Raw genomic sequence first — 23159 nt, forward strand, 5'->3', positions numbered from 1 at the left:
ATAATGGAGATTGTTTAGACAGAGCTTTGATTATGCATTTATGAAGGAAGCTTGTAAAGTGTTTAATTTTTAACAGACAAATTAATCCATAAATGCTGTCATTACAGCTAGCACTAAGTAGGACACATATATATATAGGGGTGTATTCAATTTTTCTCTTATTATTTTACTTTTGCTTGTTTTCATGTGATTACACAATTTTCTTCTTTTAACACTACAGCTGCTATTTCGTCATGAAGTTCTGCAAAATCCAGCCACTCATTCTGCACCAAGATATATTCAGAAGCATTAGAAAAATATTTTTTGCACATTCAATTGTATGTGTGGAAAAAAGTACACATACATACACCGACGTTGAAACTACTCTACTTGAAACTACTAAAAAGTGTGTTTACATAATTTATAACACTTTCCTAAAATTATAAGAAATAAATTACAATCACATTTGTCAGAAAACATATATGACTCTTGCTAAAATTCTTTGAGGCTTTCTTACTACAGTAAAAAAATCAGCTTTTAATATCTGCAATTCATGTAACAGATCTACAGTGATAGATAAGAAACATGAAATGAAAAGTGGATAGATAACAGTAATATATCATGACACGGAGTCCTGGGCAGGCCTACCGGCACTGACAAGGCAGATGAAGGCACTTATGGAGCAGGAGGATGAGGAAAGGTAGGGAAGGCAGGAAAGAACTCTGGGTCACTTGCATCACCACAAACAGATCCTATTTTAATAATTTAAAAACTAGAATGTTGGACCAGGTTTTATAACAGAACGCACTCCTTGCTGAAATCCAAAAGAACAGGACTGAGATCTACAATTTACATGTATTTATAAAGAATCCAGGAAGTTTATTACTAGGCACCACTTCTACAACATTTAAAAAAAACCCCCATATTACATTCTTAATACCCTAAAATGTTATCAAGTTTTCATAGTTCCTGTTATCAAATACTTTTTCTCTTCTAAGACAAATCCCTATGGCATGACAGCATTTGCAGTACAATTTTTAGGCAGCTGAAGTGTGGGAGTTTTAAGAGAAACTGTTCTATTCCACTGAACAAACCATGCATAAAACATGAACTTGAACATTACTATATATTTTTTATGAAAATACTAACATGGACACTATTTCTCTGATATGTAAAAAATATACAAAGTACTAACATAGATGTAAGTATCTTAACAGTAGAAAAATACATGAATGTGAATGAATATATTGGGTTGCTTAATTAAAGCTTATGAAGAAAAACTGAGTGAGGAAGAAAATGAAATCTCAGTTTTCAAGACTCATCTAGTCATTAGATGGCTTAAAATTACCAGGATGGATATTGAACTTTTTGGCCAGATAGGACCAGAACTCCCTTTTCCACACCTATTTGGAGGTTCACTGCATAGTTTTTAAAAATGTTTTAGTGTCTGAAGAAATACTTTTTGGTATCATTCTCAAGGCAAAAGCCACAATTTCATGCCTTAGAATACACAGGAATAAAAAAGTATTGATCTGGGGTTTTCTAACAGCATTGCTTTAAGTGTTTTTTCCATATCCAATTCAGCAAAACGTTCTGGGGGAGGACAACCAATAAATTTCCTTAATCATGAGAAAATTAGCACCATGACCACAAACACCACAATACAATGCTATATAATGTACATTCTTTAGAAACTAATCAATAAAACATTTTATATATTTCAGTACCAACAACTACACAAGCACTAATTATACTTACATTGAACAGCATAGGAAGCCAGAAGAGCAGCAGTATTATAAGGACAGGGCAATCTGTTTTGTTTGTAAAATGATAAATAAATAAAATTACATATTTCATATGACATTTGGCTGTTTTGAAAACCCTAATCTTTTACAGCCTATGAACAAATTTGACAGGTAATTATTATAAACACTTCCACTTTCAGAGACAAAGATTTATTCTTAATATGTTTTTATTTTTGCAGGCAAAATCACTCATTATTAACTTTTTCTTGACCAGATTTGCATTTAATGTTTAACACAAGAAAAATGTCTTACCTTCCAGTAAAAATGTCCTGCTTAATTTGCAAAAAGTACTGGTACCTTATTTAGAAAAGCAAACAAAAAAACACTGTAATTAAAAATAAAATTATCCCATCATTTGTCATCAATTTAATGTAATTCGCTTTCAGTTAGTGCAGAACTAACACTTGATATTTTGCATGTTATTTCCTAAACTCTAATAGGAAAGAAATGAAACTTTGCTTAGAAAAATAATAATACAACTTGGTAAATTTAATGACTTACAGATTATGAAGTTAAACATTATATTTCACTAAAAGGCTACAAATTTCACATTCTTCCTGCTTTATACAGCAACCACAAGTTGAAGTTTGCATCTGTGTATGTGTACCCTTGTAAGAATGATTTGTACTCCAGGTAGACAGAACTAATTTATCCTGAGTATTTCATACTGCGGTGTTTTCACTTATAGTAATTATTCTTAGTATTTTGGAGTTACATTCTTATTACAAAAGTTGTAGGTTCTATTATGTGAAACACCTCTCAATTAACTTCACTTGTGCTTCTAAAGTTTTCCTTTAATTATGATGTGAAAAAATCTTGTTTTAGAAATTCCTCTAGTTTTTCCATGTCCACTCTTTCAAGTCAGGAAGGAGACGGCTATAATGAAAAGAATGGCCAAACATTTTAAAACAAAAACTATTTCCCACCAAACAGGGGCAGCAGAAACACCCCGACTTAACACTCCAACAAGCCACAAAGTACAAATAAATTTCCCTCTAAATTACTTCCTTTGTTTATCCAACAAAATCCAAATATATTGTTAATGTCTCAGAATGAATCGTTTGTTCATTCAATTTAGTTCCTTCATATTTCACTCAGAAGTTTTAGAAAATTTGGAGCACAATTTTTACATCCAGTGGCAAATCACACCTGCTACAAAGCTTCACTGAACTAGAGATTGCAGTGCAGTACCAAATAAGATTTATCAGGGTGGCAGGATGTTAGCAAAAGCTTAAACTTTCAGAAGAAAAAATCCTTGTAACGGAGCATAAAAGCTGCTGTAGAATTCGTCTCCACTGCCTTCTAAATTTTTTAATAGAAGCGTCATAGAGTGGCAAATTTAAACATCATGCCTGCTTTCCTATAAATTTAAACTCTACATTATTACTATTATAATAATCATCTGGTTTCCTTTGTGTAGTTCTGATTCAAAAGCTCGGCTATACTCCTTCATTATAAACACCAACATTACTTATGAAAAACACTAAATATTAAATATTTCCCAGTAACAACTTCAACTAAGAAATTAAAGCCAAAATATATCATTTGATTACACCTAATATGACTTTTCGTAACTGTGCAGTCTTCAGAAAGTGGATTATCTACCACCCTAATGCTTCTACAAACGTTTACAAATACACATAGAGAAATCCAATTATTTAGAAACTATATAACAGTAGAAAAGTAAAACATTCCATGTTTGTAAGAAAATGGAGGAAAACATTTGTGAACTGACAAGCAAATATTAGTCCACGTGCTCAACTCCTATAAAACCATCTAGAGATTCCTTAACTGATCAGAAAAGCAAGAACCTTAGTTTAAAAGATATTAACCTCAAGAAGTTAAAACTTAAGACATTAGCCAGGCTTTAGAGACCTCAAAATAATTGAAATACTTAAAGTGCATACTGAAACAAAAAAACATAGATAAAGCATATTTTTTGATTAAAAAATGCAGTAAATTGCAAGTTAATTTTATATGTTAAATGGATATGCTTCACATGCTTTGCTTGAGCATCTCTTCACAAATATACAGCTGCACCTCCATTTTATTTGCCTTTTTTCAGTATAAGTTTTATTAGAAATATTTCATGGTAGTTAAAGAATATCTTGATTAAGGGACACCAAGCAGAGTTCATCTTCTGTCCACTGTTTTCAGTGAACAGTGAGGTTAATGGCTTGTTAGCCAACCACCCCAGTTTGAACACTGAAGCCTCACATATTATTGAGCAAAATGGGAAATCAATAGAAGCTTTAGCAAAGCAGATCTGCAAAAGCCTGAACAACAGACTCCACTGAAACAACAAAGGCAGTGCTGCATTACCATGTTTTTATCTTGCTTATATAGCTATAGCTAGAAAAGGGCAGGACAGAATTATTGCTAATGGAGTCGACATTAATAAGCAATTCTTCCTGTCATGAGGAGAACTAATGAAGCTTCATTCCCTCCCCAGACAAGTTCCTGAAGCGAAGCTCTCCAGCACACACTGAGCACCCGCTGACCTCTCCTGACCTGGGGCATTCAAACCTGCCTCGCTACAGGTTTGTGAATGCGCAGAGGTCTAATAAGACACGAGTTTGCACTGAACCTTTCCCTGACATCTCTTCACACTGCTTCATGCGTCAAGCCGCTCCTCTGTTCTCATGGAATTTGTAAAAACTGAGCATTTTGGAACAGTCTTCAATTATAGCTTCAGCCATAATTGTCAGAAGTTTGGACTTCCTTTTCTTTCCCTTTTTTGAGGCGGGAATACTGATTACATGAAAGAACCCACATTTGTGACATGGTATCATGTCACAAACTTCATTCCAAAAAAGCCCATGGATAATATCTCTCTCCTTAAAATAATTCCAAATACAAATTAGTTTTCTCAGCGGCAATTAGGCCTATTAGCAAAAAAGGCGGAGCTGACCTAGATACAGGAACCATACATTATTTCTCCTTTAAAATAAAGTTGTGTTTATAGCTTTGTATTTAGAAAATAGCACTTCTCAAGTTTTCTCCTTTTTTATTGTTTATTTCACACTGATCAACATTTATCCTTTTTTTCATCTCCTCAGGAATATTACATATTTTCCTTTCATTCAAAAAACATGTTTTTCATTATTTTGATAGAGTAAATTGCCAAATTTTCCTAGAGTAAATATTTCAGTAAAACTAAGTCTCATCCAGGATCTCTGAGACTCATTTTAGTGAATTCTGTCTGCAGAGATATGTGCAAAATTTTGTCCAAAATATGACAAATCAAAGGAAATTATAAACAAATGTGGACTCAAATTCTCACAGTTTTGGTACTTAGGTTTCAAAAGCTATCCTCAACAATTTTTTTCAATGGGGCTGACCTGTTTTCAGAATGGCCAACATCCAAAAATTCCAATCTATCAATTCATGCCATTTATGCAGAGGGCCAGAAGTAATTAAAATATGGAAAAATTGAGGCATTACTACAGGGACTAATTGCAATTCACAAGCCTCTGATTTAGATTCACACTGAGCATTTCTTAATAGATTTCAACACATGGCTATCAAAATAAGTCCACATGATTCAAACTACAACTACAACCACAGAGATTAATTTCATTAGTACTAAACAAAAAACTGGGGAGGAAGGTGTAAAAAACAAATGCAGAATGCTCAGCAATTTTTTAGTCACAAAGAAGAACACAAGGAAGGATAGAATTAAATTTGTACTTATTGGTAAATACTGGGATTAAGTTTTTCCTCTTTTCTCTATTTTTCCTTTTCTGTTTCTACTTGGTACCATTTGTTTCGTGTAGTTACTTAGCATATAAATTCATAAGTTCACTCACAGAAGCTTTTCATTATATTGATTTGGCAGAACTGCATAGTTCATATCTGCAGTTATTAGACAAAACTTAGAAGTTCGTATATACAATAAGAATGCACTAAAAGAAAATTTCCATGTTATACCTTAAAGAAATTAGTGACAGTTCTAAAGAAGTATTTTATTGACAAAGCAACCAGACCTACCTTGTATATTCTTCTTGGAGCTTGTTTGGGTCACTTACAAAAAACTTAACTCTGAAGTTCAGACTGTGAGGAGATCCTCCTATGGTCAAGAAAAGTTATTTCTAATTAATCAGGGCACCCTGGAAAAATAGCATAATAACAATAGATGCATTGACGAAATACATACATTACTCACTTTTTAATTGTTTCCTGATAGGTTTGTTTGGATCCAACCACCTCTGGAAAGAGACAAATTATAACACCAACTTCAGAGAAACAAAGTACAAATCACAGCTTTATACATCAAGAAACTTTTCTATTACTTTTTACTTGATCTTTTACCAAAATGCCTCACTGGCACACACAGGCTTATTACTGATTCTGGAGACATCACCACTATCATCAACAACTGCTACTGCTCTTCTTTCCCCAACCTATCTTGCCCAGATGATACCTGTTTTACAGCAGTAATTCTACTTTGATTTGCTTCTATGATTGTGGCAGGAGCCTGAGAGAGGTCAGAATGCAACTATGCTGTGTTTAACACCTGACATCTACTCTTTAAGAAGAACTACCTATGGTAGTGAAAAGCTGTAAGCAGGCTCATTTAGCCAACTCAGAAGTTAATTTGTTTAACTACTTCCAGTAGTTCTGACTCTGGATTTTGTGAGTCTGGCACACCCAGGGAGTGATCCCACTGGCTCAAGTTGTCAGCCTGAGTCTCAGCACTGGTACATCACTAACTGGATGCAGGAAGTCAGAGACTCAGCACTCAGCCTCCTGGATTAAGGACTAAAAATAATTCGACTGAACAGTGCCAAATCTTGATTGTTTACAGGAAAACACCACTGTGTACGGGCAGAGCTTTATAAAAATCAGTGTGGCAAATTTCAGATAAAAGTATGGATGCCTGGAAAGTTCTGCAAGTTGTTGAAACCACTGCCCATCAACAACCCTGCAGACACTGTACACACCAACACAGCCCAGGTAACTCCTAAGTCTATCTTTGGTATAAATATTGTTCAATTCCTTGTGCTGCCTTGCAAGACAAGTCAACAAGCCTCAGGAAATCGTTACATGGGCACAGTTCCTATGAAGTGACAGACACCTAACCCAGTACAGCATGCAACTCTCCCACACTTATCACATGGCTTTTTATTTTATTCAGGTGAGGGAGGAGGAAGCAAACACACAGGTACCTGAGCTACCTGACACACACTGTGGATCTGAAGTTAGTCCTGTGTCATTTTTTATTCATGAGGAATTCCAAATAATGATGACTAGTTCCACATGCTATATCCTTGTAGCAGTTAACTCAAGAGGAAATAAAGAGACAGTTTGATACAGCCTCAAAAGCATGGTTATCTAACAAAAAGAGCCTCATACAAGATCAATGAATTTTATGACTAAATGTAAAAGTTTAAATAACACTCTAGCCAGGGATGTATATGAACTTTATATAAGAATCTTTCAAAATATGTTGAAAGATACTTGATTTTTACTTTGATATTAGTATTATAAAAAACCACAATGGTATTGCAATTCCTGAGACCCATGTTTAAACACAATGCTAGAAGTTTCACACTCAATTAGCAGAATTCCCATTTCCTCATCATCTTTATCTGCTGCTGCATTAACTATATCTTAGCAATACTCTGCTGTGTTATTTCACAAATAACTAGAGTATTTGTCAACCATATATGGTTTCCTTGTCCAAATGAACCAAGTGTAAACGTAAATGCGTATCAAAACCTAAAATTAGTCAAACCCATACATTCTTCAAGCTTGCATGACTAATATTGGTAATATTTCTTTTTAGCTCTGACACATTGTTTTCATGGCAACTAGACATGTGCTGAAGAGAGAAAATGTATAGAAATGAAAAAAAATTAGAAAAATCTTTAAACTATGTGCTTGTATCAAATACCTGTTAAGTCATTCTTTCAGACTAACCCTTTGCCGGACCCTTGTATTAAAGTGTTGTGCTAATCTGCTCCCAGACAGATAAATTAAAAGAGAGCTTAGAGGTCTTGGAAAGGCCAGATAAATTTCTGAATGTTGTGTGAAGTACTGAGAGATATTCAACTAAATACCTAAACAGAGCTGAGAAACAATTCAGCCTTCTGCTTGCCTATGTATTTTAAGCCTGAAACAAAGTTTAGATTAAAAATATTACAGAGACAGTCCACTAATATCTTAACAGAACTGTTAACAAGTGAATGTGGCTGACTTCTGATGCAGAAGTTGGGAAGTTTTTACCCCATCACTGTAAAATAAGTGCATATAAAATAAGAATTAGGTGAAGAACTGTCTTATAGGAATAATACTTAGCTAAATTGCACTTTGTAAAATCAGTATTGACCATCTGATACTTATAAAAGAAAATATCCAAGAAGTTTTCTTTAGGTAATCAAGATCCCAGTAGGACACTGTAACTAGTGCAGTGAATGGAACATTTACATCTCTCAGTTTTGACTTGTGATTTACAAAGTTTCAGTTGTGTAGAATTTCCTTTTTATTAAGGAACTATTAATGGACTATTTGTAAACACTCATTTCCAAGAAAGTCCCTTCTTTGTTCAGGTGTTGAGCTGACTACCCTTGTCAGATACTGGACTATACGAAGCACTATTTAAAGATCACCAGGTATCTGGGCTAGAAAAAGAAACTCCATACATGACCATCTAAAGCCCCCTCATTATTCTGCATGCCCTAATTACAAAAACAACCACAAAACAAATTGAAAACATATTAACTATTTTTGACAATGCTAATGCAATCTAGTAAACAGATACAATAAAACAACCAATATACTTTTAAGATATTACTTCATAAGCACAGAACTCAATATTTTACTCCAAATCTGTGACTATTAACATATAATTTTATCATAACTACAAGATGATACAGAGCCTCGCAAATGACACAGTTGGGGAAGATGGCACAATCTTGCAATGGTTTCTATTTACCTCTCGTTAAATAACACAAAGTACAGTGATGAACATGATTATGAGTTTTAAAACTGTACTTATAAAACAGAGTCAACTTACAGGGTTATCAGTAGATTCATCAGCCAACTGTAAACCAAAGTAATCTCTCTCTGTCAAATCGAGATGCTTGAAGACTACGTCCAACAAAACTTGGCCCTGATCATGTTTCTGCAGAGAACAAATACAGACCTTTCCTTTAATCAAGAAATATATATAACTGGACACACAGATTTCAGGCAGGTAGAACACATATAAATTCTTTCAGATGTGCTTTAGCAGCACCATTTTAAATATCACAAAGTGTATCCCAGCAGAACTATTTTTAAACGAGCTTCATCTCTTTTTGAAACATATGTAAGGAAATAATTTTTCTTCTCTGTCATTTTCTGACAGTAAGAACTTCTCACTTCTCAGCTAGCTACATGAAAGGCTGAAAGCCTTTCATTAGCCAAATTTGATATATAAAAGGAGCATAGAAAAGGAAAAAATGTTCAGGAATTAATAAAGAACTCAGTGCAAACAAGAATCTTGTTTGGATCACTGAATTCAAATGTACAGGTCTTTACAAATTATCCTTCCTTATCAGAAAATCTATTCCTGACTGTAAATGAACCAGCATATTGAAAATGTTTCCCAAGTTTAATGGCAGAGACAGCTGACACAGCCAAATATCTAACCACGAAGTGTAATTTACATACGTTCTAAGATAGCACTTCACACTAAATGAATTAATTCAAAGTAACAGAGTAACAGTAACACTTCTTTTCAGAGTCAAGTGAACAAACTTGATTTCTACTACAGGGACAAATGTTACCCACAAAATGATATAAAAAGATATAAAAAGAATCAGTAGTTGTTAGTACCTAGCAATTTTTTGCCTAACCTGAAAATACTGCCAACATAGTAACTGAAACACTGAGTGTGTCATGACAGGACTCAATAAATACATTTGGTGAAACCTGAAAGGAGTTTCCCAAAGAACTTAAAAGTGTCATAGCGCCTTGAAATACAAAAGACAAGCAAAATTCTGCAAGAACTGTCAAACAAGAAGAAATATGAAAGAGATGACTGATACATTTTCCACCTAGATTTTGTACTTTTCTGCCATCAAGCACAGAAGCTTCTAATAATCTTCTTGGTGCCAAGTATTATCGCAGCTACAGTGGATTTGATACATCTTGCCTTGTTTACTGTGGGCAGTAAGATATTTTAGTGTTTTAAAACAAAAAAAAACCCTGCTATTCTGCTCCCAAAGGACTCCACTTTGCACAGAGATTACATAACTGTTTACCTTCATAGCTGCTAAAATGGAAGCATGTAACTAAAAGATCAAGATAAGGTTGCAAGAATTTCATTAATACCCATACAAGAGAAAAATCTACCTTCAGACATCCGTTAACATCTAAGAGAATGCTATCTACACTTTTTTTGTTCAGATTAAATTACACTGAAGTTGAATAAACTGTCAGAAGCAGTTATTTGAGCCTAAAAACTCCAAGAAGCATGATATCACATAATAATAAAAAAAGTAGAGAATAATTATCCACAAATTATGTTTGAAATAATCCCAGGAGGACAATCATACCCATAACTCTGCATATATCTTTAAGTTGAAATTACGTAAGGTATATATTTCAGATCCCACGTAAATCTGGCTAAATTGAAGTGACCTAAGAATTCTTGTAATTACTTTACAGAAGACCTTATTTATTTTTTTAAACAGTTCCGAGAAAATTTCTTACAAAATGTAGGAGCACCATTGTTAACAAGTCCACTACTGAAAAATTTACTTTACAAATTAGTAAAAACAAGCAAAGAAGAACACAGATGTTAACACAATAAATGTGCCACATCATAAATGCATAAGGCATTTTTATATACAATCCAAATATAGTCTCTTTAATTTCTACTAAATTAGGAGTTTCTGTTATATTTTGAAATAAACCGATAATCAGTACAGTTTTTACAGCAAATAAAGCTAATTTTAAAATTACACAGCAACACTAATTGCCTCTTGGCATTTTTCCCACGTAGATTTAAATAAGAACACAAACTAAGAACATATAACAGTAACTATCAGAAAATGGGAGATGTCTGGAACCTAAGCTTAGCCTTGCAATTACCACAGCTGACATGTTACTTCCTCTAACAACATGTAGATACTATCTCTGTAGCTTTGTTCCAATCCAATCCTGCCAATGTACACTGTTTCTTAAATACCTGAATAGATGTTTCCTAATGAAAAAGCTTAGATACTGGCTGATCAGTTTGAATTAAGAAATACAGAACATCATTCCACAACCGCAAGGAAGGTATTTTTCCTGCAATTGAGCAGCAAATTTGGTAAGACATGACAGGTTTCAACATGAAGCATTTGTTTGGATCACAATGTTTTACTCAATGCAAAATAGAGACAAGCATCTAGCAAAACCAGACCTTAGCTTAACCCATCTGTGATATTTATGTAATGATGTTGCAGCTTGCCAAAGCAGGTGAAGGTCACAATTCTGCTTGTTGAGAAAGATCCAAAATATTTGTAATACTATCATAACATCGAATAGGTGCTCAAAATTATAAAAAGTATGATAGCAAGTTTAAATATCTGATTTTTTTAATTAAAAAAATTATATTTTTTTTTATAAAAAAGCAAACCAAATAAACGTAGATGAGCATAAAATGAAACTTGTTTTGTTGCTACAGATACAAGTTAAATATTATTTCCTCATAAAACAAGAAATAATAAAAGTACGTATGGAAAATGGGAACTATCTAAGACAAAACCACAGGAGTCAGACACAAAAGCGTCCATTGTTTTTCTGAATTGAAAAATTAGAGCGTTATATGTACTTATTAGTCATTGCTAGAGGCAAAATATCTCACAGATTTTGGCCTTTTAGGACAAATTTGACATAAACACTAGACATCAATATATTAACTGTACTTTATGAACTATTTATCATCAAGTACCACTAGATATATACCAATTCATTTTTAATTGCAAAATGATTGTCACTTGTTCACAAACACTGCGTGTGAAAATTTAGGCAGACATTTGCAATTACACAGATTTTATGCCTGCTTACCAACTACCAACCTCTTCTCAGTCTGCATTTCTGACATTCTGGTTTTGCTGCTGCCAACACTACTGGCTGCACACACAGCAAGCACCATGAGACATTGCAGTTGTGTCAGCTCAAAAAACTTTGGGCTTCTGATGACAGAGGAAGGGGATGACAGGTTCTGGGCTTTCCTGGAGCAGGTCACAGCTTGGCTACTCACATGTTTGCGAGAGGCTCTGGTATGTTTTTTTTTTGTTTGTTTGTTTGGTTTGTTCTTTTCTTGTTTGGTTTTTTTACAGGTTTTTAGATTTTATTTCCAGTAGAGTGTAAATTCATTAAGTCTGAAGAGAGTCCTGGGATAGTAAAGGCTCTAAATTGAAACATTTGTCCATGACCATTAACCTTGCCCATAACCCACCACATCTACTTTGACTTAGTTGTCCCTCAAGTTTAGTGTTATTCCTGTATCTATCTATTGGCTTTCAGGGAATATAAATAAGCCAGCCTGCATGGAAAATACATAATTTTAGGTATTTAAATAACTAATTAAAACAAATTAAAATAATTTGATCTCGAATAAACAGTTTTACGGTAACACAAATCATCCTGATCATGCTGTTTATTCAAGTCAGCCTCCTTTCCTCCAGCTACATGTTCTACTGAAGTCTGCTTTTCAGGATTGAAGGAAGATTTCTTCATTTGGTAAACAGAGCATTTTTGAGAAATGGTTTGTACTCCTCAAACACATGCACAGGCTAATTCCAACTGATTTTTCTGCCTGGAACCAATGCAGCCTTTCTCTGGCTACAATCCATGGGGATTATCTGGTTTGATTTGTTACGTTCTCTACAAGGTAAGGCTTAGCACAAAGATGCCTTTTTTGCAGATCAATGGAAAAGACTGGTTGAAATCTGAACTTAGAACATCACATAAATTATCAAGAGACACTCTGTGATCAGCAGTTTGCTGTTGGAGAAGAAATAGCATTTGAGTACATTTTTATTAACACACTACTGCATCTTCCAGATGATTAAGTTTTACAATCATTAGCATACAGAATACCTATAGCAATCACCAGGAGAAAAAAAAAGGTGCTAATTTATTTGATGTTATCTTTGTTCTTCCTATTTTGAAAACAATTCCATAAATATTTATGCCTAAGTCAAGTGTCAACCACAATAAAGTAAAACAAAACTATAAAACCCGAGAACCTGTATAGCATGTAGGTTACATTTGCTACAAATTAATACTTTATTATGCCTTGTTTGTGAAAACTCAGATTGAGGCTAAGACATGAGATCAAGATGTTCAGCACCAAGGAACTTTTTATTCCCTGGACTCAGTTTTAATAGACAAACTTGCAGGCTGGTCTGTATAAGCAGTAAAGCATGATCCATGCAACTAAAATATTTAGTACACTAGGGAGGTGGTAAGAACATATTACATAATTTTTTCTTGGGAGAGACAGAAGAGACATTTGAGGATATATAGCTGGTGATTCTGCTTTTCTGAGAGGCACTAGTGTCCTCTAAAAACATACAGCTTTTGAACACCTAGATCAAAAAGAAGCACATCTCCCATACCTACAGCCCAACAATTACTCCTTATTTTTCCTAATTCTTACTTTCTTCATAAGAAAAATCCTCAAGACAGATACCTTAATGGAGAACTCATGCACCTGAAAGCAAAGATGACAACATTTGCAATTTCTTATGCACTTCTAATGCTTTACATCCAACTACATTTTGCACATATTGCTTTTTGGCAGGCAGTATAGACTGGGAAACTGTTAGCAAAGATGAAAAATTAAGCAATACAGAAAAGGGGAATAGAAAAAAAATATCCCAGAACGGAAAGGAGTCTTGATGTTAATAAATTAAAGTCTTTAAAAATCTGTCCCTCAGCTTCATCACCCAAAATTCCCACACTTTACTACTCAGAAGTCTGGAAAAATTAAGTATTTTTTGAATGAACTACAAAAATGCCTCAAGAGAATATCCTAATCCTTTCCATCTTGACTGACATATCTAAAACAAATAACCACCAGATCTGCCTCTGAACCTTAAGCCTCTGGATGTTGGATCCTTACAAGTTTTTGCCAGATAAGAGATTTCACTTCTGATCAGCAGCTGCAGGCTCTAACCACCGATTATAGAACAGAAAAAATGCAATTCCTCTCACAAATCTTCTCTGAAACATTCAAATATGTCAATATTCTTGCTGATTACTGGCTATCAGAATTCAATGTAATTACTAAGCTCTTTTTCAAATGCTCTGAATTAGATTTGTCCACACAGATTTGACAATTGCTTCACTTTCTCCCTCACTTCCACATGAAGTCCCACAGCCTTATTTGATACTCCTACACTCCATTTGCTGAAGTTCAATTTACTTTTGAAAAATTCCAATTACAGCACCTGTTAAATTTCACCACCACATTATTCAACCTTTCTCCATATAACTCATCAATTCTATAGCTTTTAAAGTAAAAGCAGAGTTCTACTACCAAAGGAAAACCTACAGCTTCTTTCCTGTTGAGTTCTGGTTCTTCTCACACACAGATGATTTTAAATACTTTAATCATTTCTTGTGAGGTCCTTGCCTATTTTTCATGGTTTTTTTTTCCTCAGGAAGCTGAAAGAACGGGTTGCATTTGTGTAACATATACACAACAACCATTAACATTTTCATTAGAAAATGAGATGAATAGCCTATTTTAAATTCCAGGTTCACGTGTAAAAGCTGTTAATTTTTTTCCATTAACAGTCTCAGTATTCAGCAACCAGCTTTCTGTTTTCCTTCCTGTCATTCTCATTAGTGGTAGAAGGTGGTATGCTTAAGTGAGGGAAATCACAGAAAAAGATTATCTGAGAAATGTAAAGAGCAGGGAGGTACTCTAAGATGGCAGCTGGGACCAAGTGTGCCCATACAAGTGATTGAACACAGTCACCTACACAGCTAGGGGAAGAGTTCCTACTCCACCGTACTCCTGCTCAAAATACAGAAACCAGAAAGCAGCAGAACAAAAGCTTCATTCAATTCAACAGTAAAACTATCCTCCATTTCCACTGGATAACTTTAATCCATGAAGAGAATTACTAGAAATAAATTATGCTTCATACATTGGATTTTGAAATGAAGATGTGTTAGTACTACAGAGCATGCCAGAATGACTAAGTTCCCTGTAACACTGTACACATGTATAAGCATGCCTGCCTGAACACAACTTCCCCTTTTATTCTCTACTTAACACTGTTTGAAAGTCAAACTCCAGCCATACAAATGCAGTAAAGGAAAGCAAGCTCAGGACATTGATCTGCAATATGTCAGATATTGATCTGCAATGAGCCCATTACTTACATTAACTCTGAAAGCTTGTACAGTGTTATCCAGGAGAAAAATGTTGCAGACCACCTCTGTATGCTGCCTGTCTCGTGCCAGCTCAGATGCTCGTACATTGTAGGTTCTGCCAGCAGGCAATCGGAAACGTGCGGTCATTACTGTCCACACAGGGTCTACAGGCAAAACAAACAGAAAATTTTTAAAAAGAGCCAAAAAATGCAAATGCAAGAATGTCTTTCTTCAAGGAAAGGTGAAAACACAGCAATTCATTATTTAAAAATTCCATTACAGACAAAAGAAAACTGAATTCTAAATTCACAGTAGCCAATAATAAAGCATTGTCTTACATGTTACAACACAACCTTATACCGAAATACTCAGTCCTTTACTTTCTGCCCATTGTCCACACCCTCCCTATTTTAAGGTTGTTTTGTGGGTTTGCTGTTTTCTCATTGGGGTTTTTTGTTTGTTTTTAAAGATTCACAACATTTTCAATTCACAAAGCATTGTAATTGCTGGGCACCATGGCTACCAGTTTCCTGATATTTGATGCAAATAAGTAACTAATTTCAGTGCAAAACAGCAAAAAAAAAGAAAATAACATAACAAGCTTTATAGCAAAAAAGAAAACAGCAAATACACAGCACTTTGATGCATTATTTTGCAAGGCCTTTGCATTCACTGTAAAATCATAAAACATGAGATTGCACAGTGATAACAAAAACATTAGCATTATTTCCCCCCTTTGTTTTTAAATTATAACATGAATAGTTTAATGTTTGTCAAACTACTGAATTTTCTGTCTATGTCAATTTGATTGGATTTACACATTTAGTTTGGAAGCACAAACAATTCTCATCCTCTCAATAAGCAACTATGACCATCACAAGTCTATGCCCTATGCTGAGAGCTGATAAATAAAATGCAAGAATTTACTTTCACTTTTTAAATCTAAGATCCTGATGATTGTCATCCAGCCCCAGTCTAGCAAAGTCCTTATGTGCCCACCTGAAGCTATCAGCTCTATCCAATGACACCAGATACTTTCTCAAGTGCCTCAGAGGATCAAGGCCTGTGATTCACTTAATTACATACTCAGCAAACTATTTCTACATCCTCTGACAAGGGCGTAAGCAAACAGAAAGTTTCATAAGTTAAGTAGAGAATATATTGAGACATAAAATTAAAATACCCTAAGAGCAATAAAAGAACACAGGTATATTCAAAACCAAATATAAAATGATTGATTTTCCTTATCTAGCACAAGATTACGAAATCTTCAAACACATCTACACACGAGCTTCACATTTGAGGAGGGGGATGGGAGCATATGATGATAAATAAAGGAGAATTTAGCAGAGGACAGCAAACATTCCAGCAGTGATTAGAGAGCTTGCATGGATCATAGGAGGTATCTGTGCTCCAATATACATAAATGAAGAGGGAGGGGTAAGAAATGGAAGATCAATCCCTCCTAAATAGTTGGTAACTTAGATACATAGGCTCTCATGGGAAAGTGTAAGACCAAGAACCTAGCTGGGACTTTGCAGTTCAATCACCTTTCTACAGCCTGCAGACAACCTCCTGAGCAACTGCCCTAGAAATCCCTGAGGTATTTTGCTTTTCTAGATCACATCTTCAGCTCTTTAAGTATGACCACACACCTGAGACATCAAAAAATCTGCTTGATGATCATCCATCCTTGCAAAATGCTTCAGTTCTGACTTACCCAGCATTTTCAGGTTAACAAGTACTTGCTTCCTCACCAGACAGCTTTTTTATTTTGGCTACTCAGTCACTGGCTTCAGAACTGAAATGTTATATTCATGTAGAACTACAGCAAGTTTATTTTTGTTTTCCTAAACCAACGTGACAAACTGAATGATACAGACACCAGATAAAGCCACCAGCTGCTAAATTTATAAGTGTCTTAATAACAAATTTATGAAAAATGGTGTTGCAAACATTAAAACTCTCAAGCAAAGCCTAAAAACAAAGTCCATCTGACAACTCCTCTTTGGAGAGGCTGCTTCTGCTATACTTTCTACAGATCTCAAAAATAAAAAGCAGGAGAAAACCTTTAAACACTGAAGAGATATTGAATCTCCATACCAGTGATCCAAGCCAATCACATAACATTTCATAAACAGTGTTTTGACACATAGACACAATCTAAAAGCCTTACTAGTCATAATGGCATAAAAGTTGGCATTGTCAGTGCAGCTACACAACTGGTAACTACAGCCAAAATTTTAGGTCCGTATTTGCTTCTGAGCTGAAATAAGGTTTCAGAAAAGACCACAATTTGATTAAAACCAGTTTCTCCATACCACAGAAACAACCCCTTGACAGGTGTATTATACAAGGATTTGAAAAAGTAACAAATCAACCAAGAAACAGTGAGTGTAATCTTCATCATATACACAATCACTAGTGCACAAAGGACTGTTCAACTTTCAAACAAGTACTGCAGTCACAAATCCATTTGGTAGTGAGCTAGGAGAGTCTAACTCAACAATAAACAGTTTTGCAGCAGAGAAAACTAGGTTTTAGACACAGCAATGAATCTGTTAGGGTGAGCAAAGAGAGAATCACCCCCTAGTGACCCTCTAGATCCTTTAACACCATTAAACCATTCACTCTATCCCTTCAACAGACCCAACCTGCAGATCTATCAAGGTTCTTGCTGTAACACAGATCTTTGCTCCAGCCAAACAAAAATCACTGCATGGTTACAGACAACAACTGTATTTTTCTCAATGTACATAAATTAAATAATCAAATTCAAGAAAGAAGGCACTGTTTTTATGAGTTTGCTATGGAAACAGGAGCAGCTATATCGGGCCAGAACAACAGTTCATGTAGCTCGCAGACTGGAAGGACAACACCTTCTCCACTCTCTTTAAGGAAGAAAGAAACAAATAGGACACACACTCTTCTCATTCTGTTCCATAGTCTGTGGTTTAGCATCTTCCTTGTGAGAAGCTCATAGTCCCACCATGCTGGACATCAGTAATTCATGAATGTTCTCTTCAAGGACTTAAGAAAATATGTTTTGTACTTTCAGATTATGCAATGAAACATTATATTTCATGTCCCACATAAAATACACAGTAGTTGGAAGCACCATCTCATAGCAGACAAGTTTCTCGCATGAAACTAAGAGGTTTTTGCAACTACAGAAGACAGTTTTACAAGTATAATGACTGAAATCCTGAAATGCATCTATAAAATGGAAATAAAACAGCCGTGAGAGTAATAGAGAGGAAGATGACAAAAGACTGTCTTCTGCAAGCCACATTCAAAATTACTCTTTCCCTCTAAGTCAGCAAAGAAACTATGGAAGTACATAGAGAATTTGTTAAAACACCTTCACATGCACCTTCAAAAATACTCCTCTTTCCAAGATCTGCCAGGGTCTGCTGCTTTGTGGCCAATCATGTGCACACAACCCATATTTAAACCTCTATCAGCACATGTACACTTAACAAAAAGGATGCAGTTGTTAAGCACAGATAGACCCTGCAATTACTGGTTTTACTGACACACTTGTTTTATAACATAATTGGCACCAAACCATACCCATATCATCTTTGCTACTTCTTTCTTTCAGAAATACATGCACCAAGAATACAGATAGTCTCCCAAACACATATCGCTATTCTTGCTATATATTTTGAAAACTTACTAATAGTGAGATGGCTAGCTATTGCTTCTAAGGTTACAAATCACAGCTGATTTTCAAACAAGTATTTATATATAAAATGAGAAAATCTGATAGAAATTCCGCTACATTCATTGCATGCTTCTGCAATAAAAGCATTACAGCTAACATTAGTATGGAACAGAGGACTGCTTTAAGCTCCAAAGTAAAATCTGCATCCCTAAAAGAAATAAGAATAAAAACAAAAGCTGAGACTTAACCAAAAAAACAGTTTGAGAACAACTGGCATAAACAGTAGGTTAACTTAAGCAAGGTACTTCTGTGTGTGCATATCCATGTCATGGGCAGTGCCACAGTCACTTAATGCTAAAATATTTTTATACATGCACGTTGATCATTTAAACTGGACTTAATCTTCACATATGATGAAGGTTTTCTGCTTATAGTTTTTCAGTGTCTTCTGCTAAGCATGTAATATGGTATTACACATGGTAATTAGGTATGTGAACTAACAATCTAGAGAACATGCTGCTACAGCAACCGGAGAAGGACAGAACTCGTGCAAAGTAACTCCACTTACCTCTCAGGTCTGTGGAGGGAGTAAGTTGTACATTTCCTGCCTGAGCTCAGGTTTCAAGTGGTGAAGCAATTCCAGGGAGTGTTCCCTATCAAAGGGCAGAACATTCCTGCAATACTGGCTTGGTTAGGGCACTAAAGAGCATACAGAAGCTTCACAAGTGAATTTTCAGCATCCTTTACTCTTTTATGTAAATATATAGAGTATAACAACAATTTGCTTTGGTTTACAATAAGCTAACTGATTTTAAGCAGCTTAATAAATAAGCAGTTGGTTAAGCAGTTAATTAACTGAAATTTAATTTATCTAAGAGTGCAGCCAATTTGCTGACTTGATGCGAACTTTCTTTAGAAGAACTCTTGATGTAATGCACAGAAAAACAACTACCTTAACACATTACTGTATGCACATGTGCATGCAAGGACATGAGAAATTTAATTTTTCATGGCTCATCTTAAGCAGCTAAAGAAGCTCACGCATTGCCAGATTTCCATTTGTTTAGAAGCTTGTATTTTAGCAACCCAGAAGGCACAGATTTGCACTGTGGCCCACCTGCTAATTTGGGTCCAACACAGTACATGAATTTCCTACAAGAAGTAGAAAAGTAGGTCAGACTCATAGAAGACCCATGTCCTTATAACATGATGCAGCTTGAATATATTAAGTAACACGCAGACCCCATTGTTACTAAAATTATCCAGACAACTTAATTATATACATATGAAAATTTAAAAGTAAAAAGCCAATTTTGAAGGTTTAAACAAAATAATACAACATAACAATACAACATATTGCCATTCAGACAAACACTAGATAGAGGTATACCTAGAGCCCATCTTCACACAAGTTTATAGAAAACACATTAGTAACACTACATTAAATGTTGCAATCCAAACTAGTTTGAAAACACTAAACATTAGCTGGTTGTGCATTTCTCTGAGGAAATTCCACATTAAGTCCAAAGAAAAGGTTCAAGTATTTTATCTTTCAAAAATTTGTTTTGAAAGCTTTCAGCAATTCTGATGCTGTACACAGCTTCAAGACATTGTTAATAAATAAAAGCAGAGCAGAAATGCATTTTCATTTCAGTGAATCGACCCATGCACTACAATCCTGAAATCATTCCAATGAGGGTTGGACTTGATGATCTTTGTGGGTCCCTCCCAGCTCAGGATTCTGATTCCTTCCTGCTTTATGCTCACCAAATAATGGAAAGTATCTATCATTCATTAAAGCTGATATTTGATACCTAGAACCCAGAAACTCAACACCCAGAACACCAAAAAGCTGAACCTAGAAACCCAAAACCTGATACCTAGAACCCCAAAAACCTGATACCTAGAACCCTGAAACTCAACACCTAGAACCGAACTCCGAAACGCGACACCTAGAACCCCAAAAAGCTGAACACGACACCTAGAACCCCAAAGCATGATACCCAGAACCCCAAAACATGATACCTAGAACCCCAAAAAGCTGAACCTAGAACCCCAAAACCTGACACCTAGAACTCCGAAACCTGATACATAGAACCCCGAAACTCGACACCTAGAACTGAACCCCAAAACTCGACACCTCTAGAAACCCGAAACCTGATACCTAGAACCCCAAAACTCAACGCCAAGTACCATTTCTGTACTGAATAGCCTCATATTTGAAAATAATTACTTGTCTCCTTCATATTGGTTGGATTCAGTGACAGTGGATAGAAGTCCCAGTTGTTAAATTTAGTCTTTTCTTCTTGCTTGACACAGGACAGAGTTTTTTATCACAAAATGCCCATCGACACCTAGAACCCCGAAACCCGGCACCTAAAACCCCCCAGACATGACACCTAGAACCCCCCAGACATGACACCTAGAACCCGCAAACCTGGCACCTAGAACCCCCAGACATGACACCTAGAACCCTGAAACCCGGCGCCTAGAACCCCCCCAGACATGACACCTAGAACCCCCAGACATGACACCTAGAACCCCGAAACCCGACACCTAGAACCCCCCCAGACATGACACCTAGAACCCCCCGACATGACACCTAGAACCCTGAAACCCGGCACCTAGAACCCCCAGACATGACACCTAGTACCCCAAAACCCGACACCTAGAAACCCCCCGACATGACACCTAGAACCCCAAAATCCGACACCTAGAACCCCCAGACATGACACCTAGTACCCCAAAACCCGACACCTAGAAACCCCCCGACATGACACCTAGAACCCTGAAACCCGACACCTAGAACCCCCAGACATGACACCTAGAACCCTGAAACCCGACACCTAGAACCCCCAGACATGACACCTAGAACCCCAAAACCCGACACCTAGAACCCCCCCGACATGACACCTAGAACCCTGAAACCCGACACCTAGAACCCCCAGACATGACACCTAGAACCCCAAAACCCGACACCTAGAACCCCCCAGACATGACACCTAGAACTCCCAGACATGACACCTAGAACCCCGAAACCCGGCACCTAGAACCCCAAGACATGATGCCTTGAATCCCCAAAACCTGACACCTAGAACTCCAAAACAGGGTATCTAGAACCCCAGACTCAACACCTAGCACCCCAAAACTCGACACCTAGCACCCCAAAATGCGACTCCTAGAACCCCGAAACCTGACACCTAGAACCCCGAAACCTGACACCTAGAACCCCAAAACAAAAACAAAAAAAACCCATTAGTTCTTAAAGTATATATGACAATTTCTGAAAATTTTGGGCCCAAAGTTCGAAAGCTGAAAGAAGTTGAATTTAGCCCCTCTCCTCCACCATCAGTTTCTCCTATACATGAACCAGTAGCAGAGACCTAATTTAATATTCTAGACACTTACTCAGATAAATTTCTAAGACTGTTAATGTATCTCATGAACACAAGTATTTCCTGGGGTTGGCTGTGGATTTCAGCGCAGTCTTGATGCCTAAATTAACAAGCATTCTCAGTTAAAAAATTACTCAAGGATTTTTTTTACTCTAAGACCTCCTTGAATAATGCTTTTTATCTACTTTTCTGAAAAAGTGTTTCCAATTTGAACAACTGCTGTGTGGTATCAAGCAAGATTTTCACTGTTACCATCACATAATTACTGATAGAGACAAAGGTTAAAGATGAAACACCTTGCTCTGTCACTCCCCGATTTTCATACTTTCTAACATAAAAATAAGAATTAGTGAGTGTTCAGTCACTATGTAGGATCTGCTAGAGACAGTTGGAGGCTGTACACCAGAACACAGCAAATTAGTGAGATAGTACTGTAGCACGCTATTGTTTTCTCTGAAAAATAAACTATTTGGACAATTTGACAATTCCCTCCCTTGCTCCTCCCTGCCCCCAAGAAGAAGGGCACAGCTAACAGAAAAGCCCATTATAAATGACACTTCAATCTAATTAAATGTCAATTCTCATTATACTTGAACTGCATGCACCACACTCACAAAAAAGCATCTCAAATCCCTTTCTCTGTTAAGTGTGAAGTAGACAGCACAGGAAGACTGATATCTGCTTTGCTTCACTCCTGTATGAAACATTTCAGGAAACACATAACAGCAAGATAAAATTCATTAGTTTGAGATTACAACACCTACTGGCATTTTAGGAGCAATATTAATAAAAAAAAAGAGTTCTTAAAAACCATGCCATCAACACTGACAATTATTTTGAACCTAAACCCTTTATGTCCTTGGTCATATTTCACATGCAGACAATAACCTTTTCATCTTCACTATCTAGGACTCTAGATAACACTCTGAAAAGATATTAACATTT

General features: G+C 35.9%; 1 protein-coding gene across 5 annotated transcripts in view; it reads right to left on the minus strand.

The window, feature by feature from the left end:
• Positions 1-23159, minus strand: part of PTPN4 (protein tyrosine phosphatase non-receptor type 4) — a 111578-nt gene that overhangs the window by 55049 nt on the left and 33370 nt on the right. For 4 of the 5 annotated variants that reach the window (XR_015773065.1, XM_014249392.2, XM_088058643.1 and 1 more), the window contains exons 2-7: positions 15162-15316; positions 8803-8910; positions 5950-5992; positions 5775-5853; positions 2037-2081; positions 1738-1790 (exon numbers count right to left, since the gene is read on the minus strand). Coding sequence is in view for 4 of the 5 variants with exons in the window: in XM_014249392.2 (XP_014104867.1) it covers positions 1738-1790; positions 2037-2081; positions 5775-5853; positions 5950-5992; positions 8803-8910; positions 15162-15316 (483 nt within the window). In the remaining variant the exon portion in view is untranslated. Of the gene's footprint in view, positions 1-1737; positions 1791-2036; positions 2082-5774; positions 5854-5949; positions 5993-8802; positions 8911-15161; positions 15317-19387; positions 19461-23159 lie in introns of those variants that run through there. The other variant, XM_014249394.2, reaches the window with a different exon arrangement.

The sequence above is a fragment of the Pseudopodoces humilis genome, chromosome 8 (genome assembly GCF_049639895.1).
Source record: "Pseudopodoces humilis isolate 2021_Gansu_Grassland_sample_001 chromosome 8, ASM4963989v1, whole genome shotgun sequence".
Classification (NCBI taxonomy): Eukaryota; Metazoa; Chordata; class Aves; order Passeriformes; family Paridae; genus Pseudopodoces; species Pseudopodoces humilis.